The sequence below is a fragment of the Manis javanica genome, chromosome 5 (assembly GCF_040802235.1).
Source record: "Manis javanica isolate MJ-LG chromosome 5, MJ_LKY, whole genome shotgun sequence".
Lineage (NCBI taxonomy): Eukaryota > Metazoa > Chordata > Mammalia > Pholidota > Manidae > Manis > Manis javanica.
The window spans coordinates 11252569-11266384 of NC_133160.1; the positions used below are offsets into that span (position 1 = coordinate 11252569).

Below are 13816 nucleotides of genomic sequence, written 5' to 3' on the forward strand. Positions count from 1 at the left end.
GTTTTGTTTCCAGTCTGCTAGCATGGTGTTGAGGAGGAAGGTTGAGACCCCTTCATTTCTGCGTGTGCTGCCAGTTTGTTCATTCGGTCATGCCTCCCTGGGTGCATGGTGAGGCGCATGGTGGGGGACCCAGTTCACTTTCTAAATCCTGCTCCCCTCCCTCTACAGAGGTAACCCCCACTAGAATTTGTTTTCTTTCTTTCCCATACATGTCATTCTATTTTACTATAGCTGTGTTCTTCTCAAACAATGCCTACTTCTGTTTTGCATGTCTTTAAAAGCTGTGTATAAGTGGGTTGATACCATACATATCCTTTTTCATTCATACCCGTTTCTTTTTTTTTTTTTTGCTTGAGTATGCTTGAAGTTCACATGTGTTGCTATGCATAGCTTTACTTTTCCCCTTTTCACTGCTGTGTAGTGTGGCATCATAGAAATTTACTGCAAACATATTTTTCCATTCTTTAGTTGATGGATACTTAGGTTGCATCCCATTTTTTTGTTATTCCAAAGAAAGCAGTTTTTAATGTCCGTGATCCTGTGTCCTAGTGTGAATATGTGAAAGTTACTGTAGACCAGGGTTAACAAACTTTTCCATAAGAGGCCAGATGGTATAAATTTTAGGTTTTGTGACTAGATGGTTTCTGTTACAACGGCTCAGCTCTGCCGTGACAGCTTGGAGGCAGCCGTATACAATACATAAACAAATGGATGTGGCTGTGCGCCAATAAAACTTTAATTACCAAAATGGGGAGGGGGCAAGATTTGGCCCATGGGCCACAGTTTGGCAACCCCTGGGTTTGTGCTGGGTTGTAGAATATGCACATTTCCATCTGTCCTAAGTATTGCTAAATTGCTTCCAAAGTCTGTCGTTGTGTTTTGCGAGTGCTTCCGTGGCTGTTTGAGGGTGGCCAAGTCCCTGTGCCATCCTGGGCATGTGTTCATGAAGGTGTCCTGTCCCTTTGCAGAGCTGCATGCTTCTGGGAGGCCGGAAGACCACGGACATCCCCTTGGAGGGCTATCTGCTGTCCCCGATTCAGAGGATCTGCAAATACCCCTTGCTCCTTAAGGTGAGACATTCTCCCAACTCCCTTTCCGTGTATTTGAAGTGACAGAAAGCCCAGCTCTGACTGGCTTAATTAAAAAATAAACCTTGTTAGTTCAAGCAGCTGAGAAGTCTAGGGGCAGTGTTGGCTTTGTGGGGGCTGGATCCTACCTCTTTCCCCCTTGTGAAGTTCTGCTGTTCAGCTTTATTTTTAGTGTGGTAACATATGGCTGTAGTTTACTCTGGCCTCATACCCTCTGAAGTTCAAGGACAGTGGGAAAGAATGAATTTCTCTGCTAGTAGCTCTGACATAAGTCATGGACAAGAGAAGGTGATATTCTGAATGGTTTGGACCTGAGTCAGGTAACTTCATTTGAACCAATTACATGAAACTTTTGCTCGTGCCATTTATACTCTCCCTATATAGTTAGACTTGGCTTTACCTCAGTCCCTGTGAGCTGGGCAGTGTTGGGCTCTGACTGGCTGAGATCAGGGTCACGTCCTCCAAGCCTGAGCAAATGAGCCCTCATTGGTGCAGACTTGTGTCACGTGCTCCAGCCTCTAGCCAATCGCCAAGCCACAAGCTGGTGCGTGTAGTTACAGGCACAATCTGAGCTGTCTGTGGAAGGAGGCAGGAGGTGCTGGGTGGACAAACCACAACCATCCACACACCTGCTCTCCCCTTCATCGTTCAGCTGCCTCTGACGTAGTCTTGGTCAAGCAGACCAGGGGACGATTTGCTGTTTATATGGCCACCCAAGAAGTCTTGAATTCTCAGCTCCAGAGCCAGCTTCTGGGTAGATCCTCAGCTGGGTGGATAGCTCTGCCAATCATTCGCTGCTCTCATCCCAGGGTTTTCAGTCCTTGGAAAGGGTGGCCGTCGGCCCGGGTGTGCCCTGCCTCTATCCTGAAGGTCTTGCATCTGATGGCTGTTCCCTGGGAGCCTGCTGGTGGTTGATTTGGTTGGTCATGCTTCATTCCCACTCCTGCCCACTGGGCCGCATGGCTCCTTGCTCCATGGACTGGAAGGGAGACGGGAGGGGAAGAGTACTTGAGAATTCTTGATCTTGACTTTCTTCTGGAGACAGTGAATGGATTTTGAGCCTTGGAGATGGATGGTCCGTGGGCCATCAGCTCTGCCTGTGCATGCAGGCCTTCGATGTGTGCCATGTGTGCGGCCTTGGCAGAGGGGCCCCACTCTCCCTGCCCCTCCTCCACCCTGCTGCTCTTTCTGTCCCCCAGGGGTCTCAAAAGGCCCTTTTGCACTTGTTCTTGCCACTGCTTTGGTCCCTAAACAGGTGCTGAAATGCCCTGTGCAGCTAGCTCTTCACCTCGGGGCAGAGGAAGCTCCAGGTAGAATTTGGGAATTGGCAGCCTGTGGATTGAGCTGGACCTGCAGATGTGCTCCATTTGATCTGTTTGGTGTGTCTTCCAAACCTGAATTCGTTGCCAGCATTTAAGAGGTAGCGTTCTGTAGCGGTTTAGGGCAGGGGTTGACAAAACTGTGGCCCGTGAGCCAGATCCAGCCCATGGCCTGTTTTTGTATAACCCATAAACTAAGCATGGTGTTGGTGTTTTTTAAAGGGTCATCAAAACCCCAAGAACAAAGAAGAATATGTGACAGAGCCCGGATGTGGCCAGCAAAGCCTGAAATATTTACTGTCTGGCGCTTTAAGAAAAAGGTTGCTGACCCCTGGATTCGAGCCATGCTTTGCAGCCATAGGCTGCCAGTGTTTGAATTCTAGCTCTGCCATGTACTAGCTGTACTGCCTTGGGCAAGTCACTTCCCCAGGCCCTAGTCTCTCACCTGTAATCCAGGGTTTGTCTTGATAGTACTGACAGGGTTATGAATGACTGAACATTTATTCATTTACTTCTTAGAGCAAATGGATGAGATAGGCTCTGTGATCAGCCCCATTTTAGAGAGAGGCAGCTGAGGCACAGATGAAGGGGTGACCTGTTCAAGGCCACACGTTGAGGTACGTGGCGGGGACCAGGACTGAGCCTGGGCAGGGCTGCCCGCTAACCATTACACTTCCCCGCCTTGTTGAGAAGCACTGTGCAGAGTTAAACTGCCAAAGCACTTGGGTGTTGGGGTGCTGACCCCTCAGTTCCCTAGGTGCTGGTGGCCTTGTGTTTTGTGGCTCAGTGGCCGGTCTGCTCCTTTTCCCCCTGGATTTCAAAACCTTGAACATCTGGCCCAAGAGAAGAACCTCTAGCTCTAGCCTCAGAACCCAGCCAAGGGCTCCTTTGGTATTAAGTCTTTAGTTTCTGGATCTTGGAAAAGTCTGGGGTCTCAGCAGGTACTCAGAGTGGCGGCTTCTGTAATGTATTTTCACAACCAGTGGGGCTGGACCTGTGTGTACAGGTGGACTCTAAGCTCTTGACATGAGAGGCCCAGAGGTTTCTGAGGCCTGCATAGCCCCAGTGCCACGCTTTGCTCCAGAGGGATTCTTGGGTTCTGGGTCCCCAGTAGAACAGAGAAAGAGGGACAGAACTGGCTGGTAACCAGTGAAGCAATAACTGCCCACAGGAAACGATGATGAAGCTGGCCTATGGCTTTGCTCTCCCGACCAAATGCTGTTTACATGCCCCGTTTCCTCCACCCCCAGCTGTGGTTACTGGGGGCTCAGAGAACACTGGGGGACCAGCCAGCAAGGCCTTAGATTCCTGTGGGGGGCATGCCATGCTCCCTGCCCGAGCGAAGTGCTCAGAGTGTCCTGGTCTTTGGCACTCACAGCTGGAATGTTTGCATCAGAAAACAGCTGGGACTGAGGGCACCTCTTCTACCCCTCCTGAGTTCCTCCTTTCTGTCACATTTTCCAGTGGATTTTAAAAGGCGGTCTCATGAGCTTAGGGCAGCTGAGCCCAAACCCTCCGACCTCCTCCCGCTCCTGCCCTTCCAGCTCCGACATCCTAGCAGATGTCCCCCTGGCCCTCTTAGCCCCCTTGTTCAAGCTGAACTATGAATGCCGTAGGCGGACAGGGTGGAGGAGCCTGGGCGCGATGAGGGAAGAGGCAAGAATGAAAGCCTCTTTGGGAACAGCCCCAAAAAGCTGAACTTGAACACTGACTAAGAATAGCCGGAACATTCTATTTCAGCCTTCAGCCCAGGCTTGGGATAGACAGTTGGCATTTTCAGACTTTGTTGAGTTTTCCATTCATGTTTCCAGGGAAATGATTCAGGTTTGGGGTAATGCCCCTGGTACTCAAAGGGCAGGGGCCCTCGGGGAGACGGACTGTCACTGACCCTTTTCTTTGTTTTCCTGGTGACGCGTAGAACTTACTGGGGCACCAGCTGCTGGCTCGGCTCAGGCCCCACAGCCATGGCAAGACAGGCTTAGTCCCTGCCCCTCAGGGCTTCCTGTCCTGGCCTGGGCCCCTGGAGGGCCGGGTACAGAACAGAAGCAGGTTGAGGCGATGGGGGGCAAAGTGGAGGGGCGTCTGTCTAAAGGCGGCAGCTGCCACTCCAGCCCCCTGTTCCCTTTGCCTCCTACCTCCCCGGCCCCTTCCCAGTCTCCCTTGCTGGTCCTCACCTTCCAGACTCCTAAATGCAGGCAGGCCCCAGGTCTCAGTCGTTGGACATTTTCTGTGCCTAGACTTGCTCTTGTGGTGGCCTCATCCACTCTGTGGCGCCCCCCCCACTCCCAGGTTTGGTGGGTCTTCCAAACCTGAATTAGTTGCCAGCATTTAAGAGGTAGTGTTCTATAGTGGTTTAGGGCAGGGGTTGACAAAACTGTGGCCTGTGAGCCAGATCCAGCCCATGGCCAGTGTATTCAAAAGTTGTGCAACAGTCACCATAATAATTTTAGAATATTTTCATCACTCCCACAGGAAACTCTGGACCCATTAGCAGTCACTTCCCTTTTCCCTCCCACCCCCTGCCAGCTCCTAGCAACCACTCATCTACTTCCCATCTATGTGAATTTGTTCATTCCGGACATTTCATATCAATGGAATCGTCTAACATGCAGCCTTTGTGTCCGGCTTCTTCCACTTAGCACAGCGCCTTCAAGGCTTATCCATGTGGTAGCGTGTCTCACACCCTCATTCCTTTATATGGCTGAGCAGCTTTCCGTTGTATGGATAGATCACGTTTTGGTTGTCCCTTATCGGGTGATGGACGTGCGGGTTGTTTCCACTTTCGGGCTGTGAGGTATAATGCTGCGGTGCCCCTCCATGTACGAGTAGTCATGAGGCTAATTCCTCAGCTTTGAGCCCCCATCTCTGTGCCGATGGCTGTGGCGCTCTCCTCTAAGCTCCGGACTTGCTCCCCTGCCCCCTCGGCGTCTGCACTTGGATCTCTAAGCAGCCACTCTTACCTAACGTGTCCAAAACCAGATGCTTGGCTCTTCCTGTCCCCCAGGTCTGCCTTGCGTCTCCCCGCGTCTCCTCCACCTCCTCGTTTCCGTCTCCATAAATGGCCTCCCCTTCTCTCTGGTCATTTAGGCCAAACCTGGGGCTTGCCTCTGGCTCATGCCCACATCCAGTCTGCTGGAGGCCCCACTGGCTCTATCCTCCGAACCTATCCAGAGCCCACCTTGCTCCTGGGCCACTGCTGCAGCGCCCAGTGGGTCTCCCTGCCTCTCCCTGGTCCTGTGCAGTCTCTTCTCAGCTCAGCAGCTAAACTCAAGTCAGTTCACGTCACTTCTTCACTCAGAACCCTCCAGCAGCTTCCCGGTCCCTCAGATCAAACCCACATTCCTCACCTCTCTGCTGCCACCTGGAAGATGCTTCCCATCTAATCTCTGTGTCCTCTCTGACCTCCTCTCCTCTCCCTGTCCCTCGCTCTGCTCTGGCTGCACTTGCCTCCTTGCTGTTCTTTGAACACAACGAACAGGTTTCCCAGGACCTTTGCACTTGCTGTTTCCTCTGCCTGGGGCATCCTTACCCCAGGTATCCTGAGACTCATTGCCTAGTCTTGTCAGGCCTCTGCTGCTCAGATGTCCCCACTTTGGAGAGGCCTGTCCTGACCTCCCAGCTATAGAACCACTGCCTTTGCCATCTCTGTCCCCTCACCCTGCTTTTACTTCACTTCGCAGCACCTCTTGCAAGCTCACGTTCTGTCTGTAACTCAGGTGTACGGGTCGCTTCTCCATCTCCCTTGTTGGGATGTCAGCTCTGCCAGAACCGGGATGTGGCTCTAAAGTGTGTTGCTGTTTCCCAGTGACCAGAATGGTGCCTGGCACATGGTAGGCACCTTCCAATTATTCATTGAATGACTATGGAAAAATGCCACACGGGTCTTGCCCACTGTTTCTGGATCATGAAATTGGGACTTTTATGTGAAAATCCCTGATTTCCAAATGTCAATTTGATTCAAAACTTGTTAAACCTCCTGGGCCAGACAGGGTGCGTCCTGGGACTAGTGTGGCTGGGAGAGCTGCTCTAGCAGGCTTCTGCCCAGAATGCTTCCTACAGAGCGGCTGCTCGGTGCACAGCCTTGGGGCCCTGCATAGCCTCCCGTGGCTCCCACACCTCCCACATCTGTCTGTGGGTAGCTCAGCTGTCGCCCACACTGTGAGGACCTTGACGCTCAGGTGTTAACCTCTGTCTCCTTGGCAGTCGGGAGGGTGACATCCCTGGGGGTGGACCGTGCTTGATGGGTATCAATTCTTGGTGCAAGGGGAGGGCTGAGGGTGGTGCAGTGTTCCCCAGAGTGTGCGATATGTACTGTCTCAGAGCTCTCCAAAGGGTTTTGGTGGCACATGAGAAAACTTCATGGGTGGTGGCTGGTGGGGAAGGGGAGAGGCCAACCCTGAAAAGCAGTGTGTTGCTCAGTGACACCATTACTTTCTTAGCAAATCCCTTTCAGTCTTCCTGAGTAGCTGCAGGAGAGAGGCATGGTCACCGCTGCCATGTCTAGGGTTTCTGAAGCCCTTCATTCATTCACCAATCATTTATTGAGCAGCTATTATGTGTCAGGCATTGTACTATGTGCTGAAGGTGCTCAGTGAAAACTGCCCAAATCCCTACCTTAGTAGAATTGAGATTCTATTGGGGGATGGGGAGACAAGGCAACAAATGAGTGAATAATAAATGTATATGCTCATATATGTGGGTAGGTGCTGTGGAAAAACTACATCAGGCTATGGGCTAGGAGTGGTGGACAGAGAAGGTGACATTTGAGCAAAGACCTGAAGGAGGCCACACAGGTATCTTCCAGTTAGAGGGAATAGCCAGTGCAAAGGCCCTGAGGCAGGAATATGTCTGAGGAGCAGCAAGGAGGCCAGTGTGACTGGGAAGGAGGATGTGAGAGCAAGTGGGGAGTAATGGGAGGTGAGGGGGCAGATTAGGCAGGGCCTGTGGGGTCTTTGTCTTCTCAGTGAGGTGGGCACCACAGGAAGGCTCTGAGCAGAGGAGGGGCAGGGTGTCACTTCGTGCTGATGGGGTCCCTCTGGCTGTCTGGAGAATGGACTCTGGGTGCTGCAAGTGGAGGTGGAGAGACCAGGCAGTTGACTTCAGTGGCCCAGGTAGGAGACGGCTGGGCCAGGGCAGTGGCAGGGGGGGCATTTTATGAGAATTGCCTCTTCATGTCATTTGCCCACTTCCTCGTGGCTAGTTGTCTCTCGTATTGATTTGCCAGAGCTCTTCCTGTGTTGTTCTGGACCCCATGGGTCATCTCTCGGAGGTCATGACTGACTCTGATGTTAGGAGATGAACTCCTCTTCTGCCAGGTTCCTGTCATCAGCATCCTGCTGAGAAGGCACAGGAAGTCAGAGGTCTCCTAACTGTGGCTCCCTCTGCCCTGGCTCCTGTCCTTGCCCAGCCACGGTGCCCGCCCCATCTCCTGCCTCTCGGGCTGAGCGCTGACACCCTGCCCACAGCGGCACCAGCTCCCAGCCTGCATCAGCCCCCGTTTGGGCTCCTTCCTGTGTGGTGAGCAGCAAGAGCTGGGGGGTGCTCGACAGCCGAGGCGCCCTCCCTTCAGTTTGGGAGACCTGCTCTCACCTCTTCCTTTCACAGCTTCCTGTCACACTGTCCTTCCCTTACCATGAGTGTATTCACCACTTGAGGCTATTATCTGTCCCCACTTTGCCCATGGGAGCACCTTTCCCAGCTCAAGGCTGATTGCTGGCCCCACAGAGAGGCTGCATCTCTGTCTTGCTTCTCTGGTGAATCCTGGGGAACATGGCAGGTGCTTAGTAAACCCTTGGGGTCCTGATGTTGCAGAATATCTGGGTCCCAGGACCATTAGGACCTGCTCTCCAGGAAAGAGATTGTTTTCAGGCAGAGCAGAAGTGAAGTCAATAGAGAAGGGATGTCTTTGGAGTTGGTTTATCTCAGGGAATTCTCAGAGCAACACCCAGGCATGGCAGATCGCCTCTCAGTGTCCCAGCGAACACGCACTGTCACACAACCAGAATGACAATGGACAGCATAGACTGTGTGCTCACCCGGTGTGTATTTGCCATGGAGGTATTTTTCCTACAGTGTCCGATCTACCCCTCACCATGACCACAGGCAGAACCAGATAGCCAGGTTCAAATCAGGATTCTTCCTCTTACTACTTGGAGGCCTTGAGTGATCCGCTGTGCCTCAGTCTCCTCCTCTGTTAAGTGGGGTAGTAACAGAGCCTGCCTCACAAGCACAGAGTAGAGGCCCACTGGCCTAACTGCTGCCGTCATCACCACTTTCCTCACCATCACTGGTTTTCAGATGGTGAAGCTGACGAGCAGTGTTGAGGGTGACTGGCCCAAGGTCACCTGGCTGCCGAGGGCAGATCCAGCCCTGGCACCCACATGCAGCTGTGCTAGGAGCCAGCACACATCAGAGTGTCACATCTGTGATTTTCCAGGGAGCAGAAAGATGGGGGACATACAGGAATTGTTGGGCATGTCTGGCTCAGATGATTAAGGAAACTTAACTCTGCCGGCACGGTCCTGTCGATTGAATGATTTGGCCTGAAAATCTTCCCTTCTGAAATTGAGGCCCAGCTGGTCCCTTCTTCCTCAGTTCCTCTCCATCACACTCACTGTGGGGCTGAAGCCTTTTGGTTAAGGTGGGCCCGGCCTTTGGAATGTCCCAGCTTGTGCTTGTGGGGAGGGCTGAGGGGTGGTGGGCTGAGGGCTGTGGACTAGGAGCCTCCCCCACTGTTCTGGCCTTGTCCCTGTGAAGGCATGGTGTTTTTATACCTACTTTACAAATGAGTACACCAAGGCTGAGGGGGGCCAGCATTTGTGGCCTCCTCTCTGACATCTGAATCTCTCTGCTGCTCTTGCTCTCGTTTATTCCCCTCCAGCCGCACCTCCTCCTCACTGTTCCTGCCGTGTACCACGTGCGCTCCCACCTCAGGCCCTTTGAACTTTCCCCTCTACGTGGCACACTTTTCCCCAAGCTCTTTTCAGGACTCCCTCCCTTGCTTTATCCAGAGTCTCTGTTCAGATGTCAGCTCCTGAGAGAGGCCTCCTCGGGCCTCCCTGTTTGAAAGGACACCTCCCTTCCCAAGACCTTCTGGCCTCTCATTGATTTATCTTCACTGTATTTGTCACTGCCTGAGATTGTATTATGTACTTGGTTTTCCTTTATTTTGGCTCATGTAGTAGAATGAAATGTCCACCAGGTGAGGCATTTCTCTCTGTTTTATTAGCAGATTTATCCCCAGACCCTAGAACACTACCTGCCATGGCGGAGGTGCTCAGGGGACATTTATTGAATCAGTGAATGAATGAATGAATGAGCGATGTTCCCAGCCCCAGATCATAGTTTGTACATAACAGGCTGGACTTGGCTCAGGGCAGGTGATCTGGAGGCTGTGTTTGGTCCCCTCTGGGTTGATGTCTCTCCTTGCTACCCCACCTCTACCCTAGGAGCTGGCCAAGAGGACCCCCGGCAAGCACCCGGACCACCCTGCAGTCCAGAGCGCTCTGCAGGCCATGAAGACTGTCTGCTCCAACATCAATGAGACCAAGCGGCAGATGGAGAAGCTGGAGGCCCTGGAGCAGCTGCAGTCCCACATCGAAGGCTGGGAGGTGTGTCTGGCGCAGGAGGCCTTCCGGCCTGGAGAGGGCCCGGGGCTGCAGAGCTGCAGGTTCAGACTATAGTCTGGGTACCAGATTCCGCCTGCAGTGTATTCTGTTTGGCCTACATGGTCTTCCCAAAGAAAATTGTTTAATTATTTTCTGAAAATTAAGTCCACGTTAAAGTCTGAATTTCAAGTTTCTCTTGAAAAATTGGTACCACTGGCTCTCATTTTCTACAGTAACAGCCCCTGGAGCCTCCAGTTTTCCCCACCACCCCCATCAGTCCCCTGTCATTCTCTTTCACCTGTTGTCTTATCTGTCTGGTGTCCACAGGCCTTTGAGCTTTAGATGCCAAGATCAAGGGTAGTGTTTAAGGGTCCACTCCAGGACAGAATTCTGGCATTGACACTCGCTTGAGGGTGACTTTAGGCAAATGTCCTAACTTCCCTGAGCTTCTGTTCCTCATCTCTCCCCGGTACAGTAGGTTCTCAATAAATGGTAGATACAAAGTCCCTGTCATCACGATGACCAGGGATGGGATTCTTGGAACCTTCTCGTGCATAATATGTTTGTTTAAACCTCCATGTGTTCCTTAGATTATCAAAAATTTCCTACAAATCTGTTGAAGGAAATGGGAAAATCTGAATAAACAAAAAAGTCAGTATCAGAGTAAATACAGCTGGAATGGGAGATTAAGAGCAACGATGAAAGACTCAGGCACAGATTGTTCTCGGTATCCTTTGCCTTAAGTTCTTTGGATTTTCTGGCACTTGGCTAGGTTTGGGATTTCTACTTCTTTTCCCTGCACCAGGAGCCCTAAATGTGACTCCATTTCACTATGAGGTTGAGGGTTTGGCTGCAAAGGAGAGGGCACTGTGTTTAGGAAGGAGGTGGGTGTTGTGGATCAGCACCTGCCGTGCACCCACTGTCCTTCCCCTGGGCCTTCCTGCCTGGCTGAGGCTGGACAGCTCACTGCTGCATTTCTCAGACCCTGTCGCAGCTCTGGTTTAGGATGTGACTGGCCAAGATCAGAACCAGCTGCTTGAGATTTGGAAGACGAGGGTAGGATGGAGGCCATTGCTGTGTTGTTTTTACAGAAAGCATAGCGTCTGTGGTGGTGTTACCAGGGGTTCTAGGTTCTAGCTTCCTGGGTGTCAAGAGGCAGGGCATGGGGCACCTGTTCTGCTGGTAGTGGCGTGAATCTAGTATGCAGGGGATGGCTTTGCAGTTGGTAGTCAGGCCCTGATGCAGCCTGGACGGTGTTTTCCTGGGTGGCAGGAAGTGTTTTCAGGCAGGCAGTGTTTGTTTATCCCTTTTCCCAAATGCGGTAGAGCAGAGGTTCTCCTGCTGGGCCAGTTATGCTGTGTTGTTGGTTTTCTGGGAACCCTGGCCTGGATTCCTGCTTCTTTAGACTCTCCAGTGATTGAGTAAGCCCCTCATTTCTTTCTGCTTAAAATTCATATCTTGGTTTCTGTTTACTACAACTGAAAGTTACCTGGCTCTAGGTATGTCAGTTAGGAGGTCTTCCCTAAGGACTCTTGTTTCAGCCCCATGACATCAGAGTCCACTTTGGTCTCATGCAGTTCTCTGGACTTCCTCTCATGGTTATGTGACAGCAGCAGCTCCCGGCCGCATGTGTTCCAAAGCCGGAGGAGACAGGGGCATGGCCAGGGCAGTGAGAGGGAGCTCTTCTCCCCTGTGGAGGAAAACTTTCCCAGAAGCCCCAGAGAGACTTCCCCTTTCATCTCATTAACCAGAGGGTCACATGGCCACTTACTGCCAACATGCTAACCTAAAGAGCAACTAGAGGGGATGCATTTAAGCATCTGCCTATTTGGGCTTCGAGTTTCCTGGCAGCCAAGGTGAAAAGAGCAGGACATACAAGTTACTTAATAGTCATTGTCAAAAAAGGAAGAAGCAGAGTAGTTCTTCTGGGAGACAGAGAGTTTCCTGGAAACCAGCTAAAAAAGAAATTTCTCACATGGACCCCTGTGGAGAGGGTATTGAGCAAGCAGTTTGACAGCCTGAGCAGAAGTGATTTCTGATGCCTTCCTCTAGTAAGGGCCTAGAGAAATAGGAACTAAGGGTCTTTGGGGCTCTTTTTGATCCTGAAAAATCTACAATTTGAGAGTGGCCCTTATTTCAATCACTGTCACTGGGTACAGTAGGAAGCAAAGTGGCCCAGAATAAAAATCACCAGCTATTATGGAGCAACTGTTGCATGTTTCTACTACTAGAAGGGAGATGCTGTTACTATCCCCACTGGGTTCTGAGGCACAGGAACTTGGTTTTGAGGCCCAGCCCTCTAACTTCCAGACTGCCCTGCCCCAGGCAACTTTATCCTGCTCTCTGGGCCTCATTTCCTCCTAGCTGTCTAATGTTAGTAATAGTATCCCTGAAGTTATCTCCTGGTATCTTTTTGAGAATAAAGGGAGGTGTGGAATATGAATGTTCTTTGGAAATGTGAAATGGTTTTCTGTGCAATTGAAATGTTTTTAAACATTTTATTTGATCCTTAAGGCCATACTATGAAAATATGTTCTAGCTAATAAAAATAATGTTTAACACTTAAGCTTTTTCCAGTGCTTATGCTATCAGGACTTACAACCTCAGCGGACAGTATGCCTTAGGGTATGGCTGCCAGTGAATGATGGTGGCTGCAAATCCTTATTTCTGATACTCTTCTTGATTCCAGTCTTTCTGTTTGACTTCCTGCTGATCTGATTAGATGGCTATCATCTTTCTCTTGGAATATGACTGGCAAGGGACTTGCTTTTGGAGAATGGGGAGTCTTCTTGGCCGCTTTCTTGCTCAGTGCTTGGGCTTGCATTATTAGGTTGATCTCTGGTCAGTGGTTTTTATTATCTTCCTTTTTTTTTTTTGCTTGATCCTTTGTAAGCTACTTGGCCTTATTAGTCGTGAGACTGGTTTAGTTAAAACCAGATAAGGTAATCCATAAATCCACTTCACTGAGCACAAGGAAATGGCAGTATGTCTCAGAACTGTGGAAGGGAGTGAAGGAGCCAGTGCCCTCTGTGTGGAGGGGTTCCTTGGCCTCCATTTTCTCATCTGAAAAGTCTGGGTAATGGCAGTACCCACCACAGGTCACTTGAGGATTTGGGGAGTGGATGCATGCAAAACACTCAGAACAGGGCTGTCGTTGTTGGCTCAGAGTAGACACTCAGTAAGCATCAAGAGGAGCTGCGGTAGCAAAGCAGGATTTCTTTCTTATTTTATTTTGGTGAAAAAGCATCATGCAACTTCCGCTAGAGCTCACACCCAGTGTGGGCTGCCCCTCCAGCAGAGACACTCTGGATGCAAGCCTCATGGACTTTTGTGTGAAGCTCACAGTAATAAAATGAAATGCATCTTCTTAATAAGAAAGATAAAGGGCACCCTCCTCCTGCAGGCTCTGGAAGCCCTGGTTTGAGGGGTCATCAACTACTCACTCACCCATGGGGGATGGAAGGAACTGGAGTGAGGAGACATAGAATTGTTATAAAGAAGGACCATAAATAGAAGTTCTCACATGTTCTTCCCACCCTTCCCGGGGCGCCTTGTGCTTCTGGGTGATGTGGTCCCTCCCCTCTGAAGACCCTGGTCTAAACTAACAAATGCATCAAAGCCCTTCGTGTCACCTTCTAAGAGGCAGCCCGGCAGAACAGAAGGTAGTGAGTAGGGGATTGAGGCCAGCAGGTCTGGGTTCAGTTCCCAGCTTGCTCACTGATGAGCTGTGTGACCTTGAACAAGTCACTTCACTGCTCTGTGCCTCAGTTTCCTCATTTGTAAAGTGAGAGCTGTTGTAAGG

At 50.9% G+C, this 13816-nt stretch overlaps 1 protein-coding gene across 1 annotated transcript in view; it reads left to right on the forward strand.

Annotated features, from left to right (window-relative positions):
• The window catches only part of PREX1 (phosphatidylinositol-3,4,5-trisphosphate dependent Rac exchange factor 1), a 175321-nt gene that overhangs the window by 92790 nt on the left and 68715 nt on the right, over positions 1–13816 (forward strand). The window contains exons 5-6 of the mRNA XM_037006253.2: positions 969–1070; positions 9856–10017. Coding sequence (XP_036862148.1) covers positions 969–1070; positions 9856–10017 — 264 coding nt within the window. The remainder of the gene's footprint in view (positions 1–968; positions 1071–9855; positions 10018–13816) is intronic.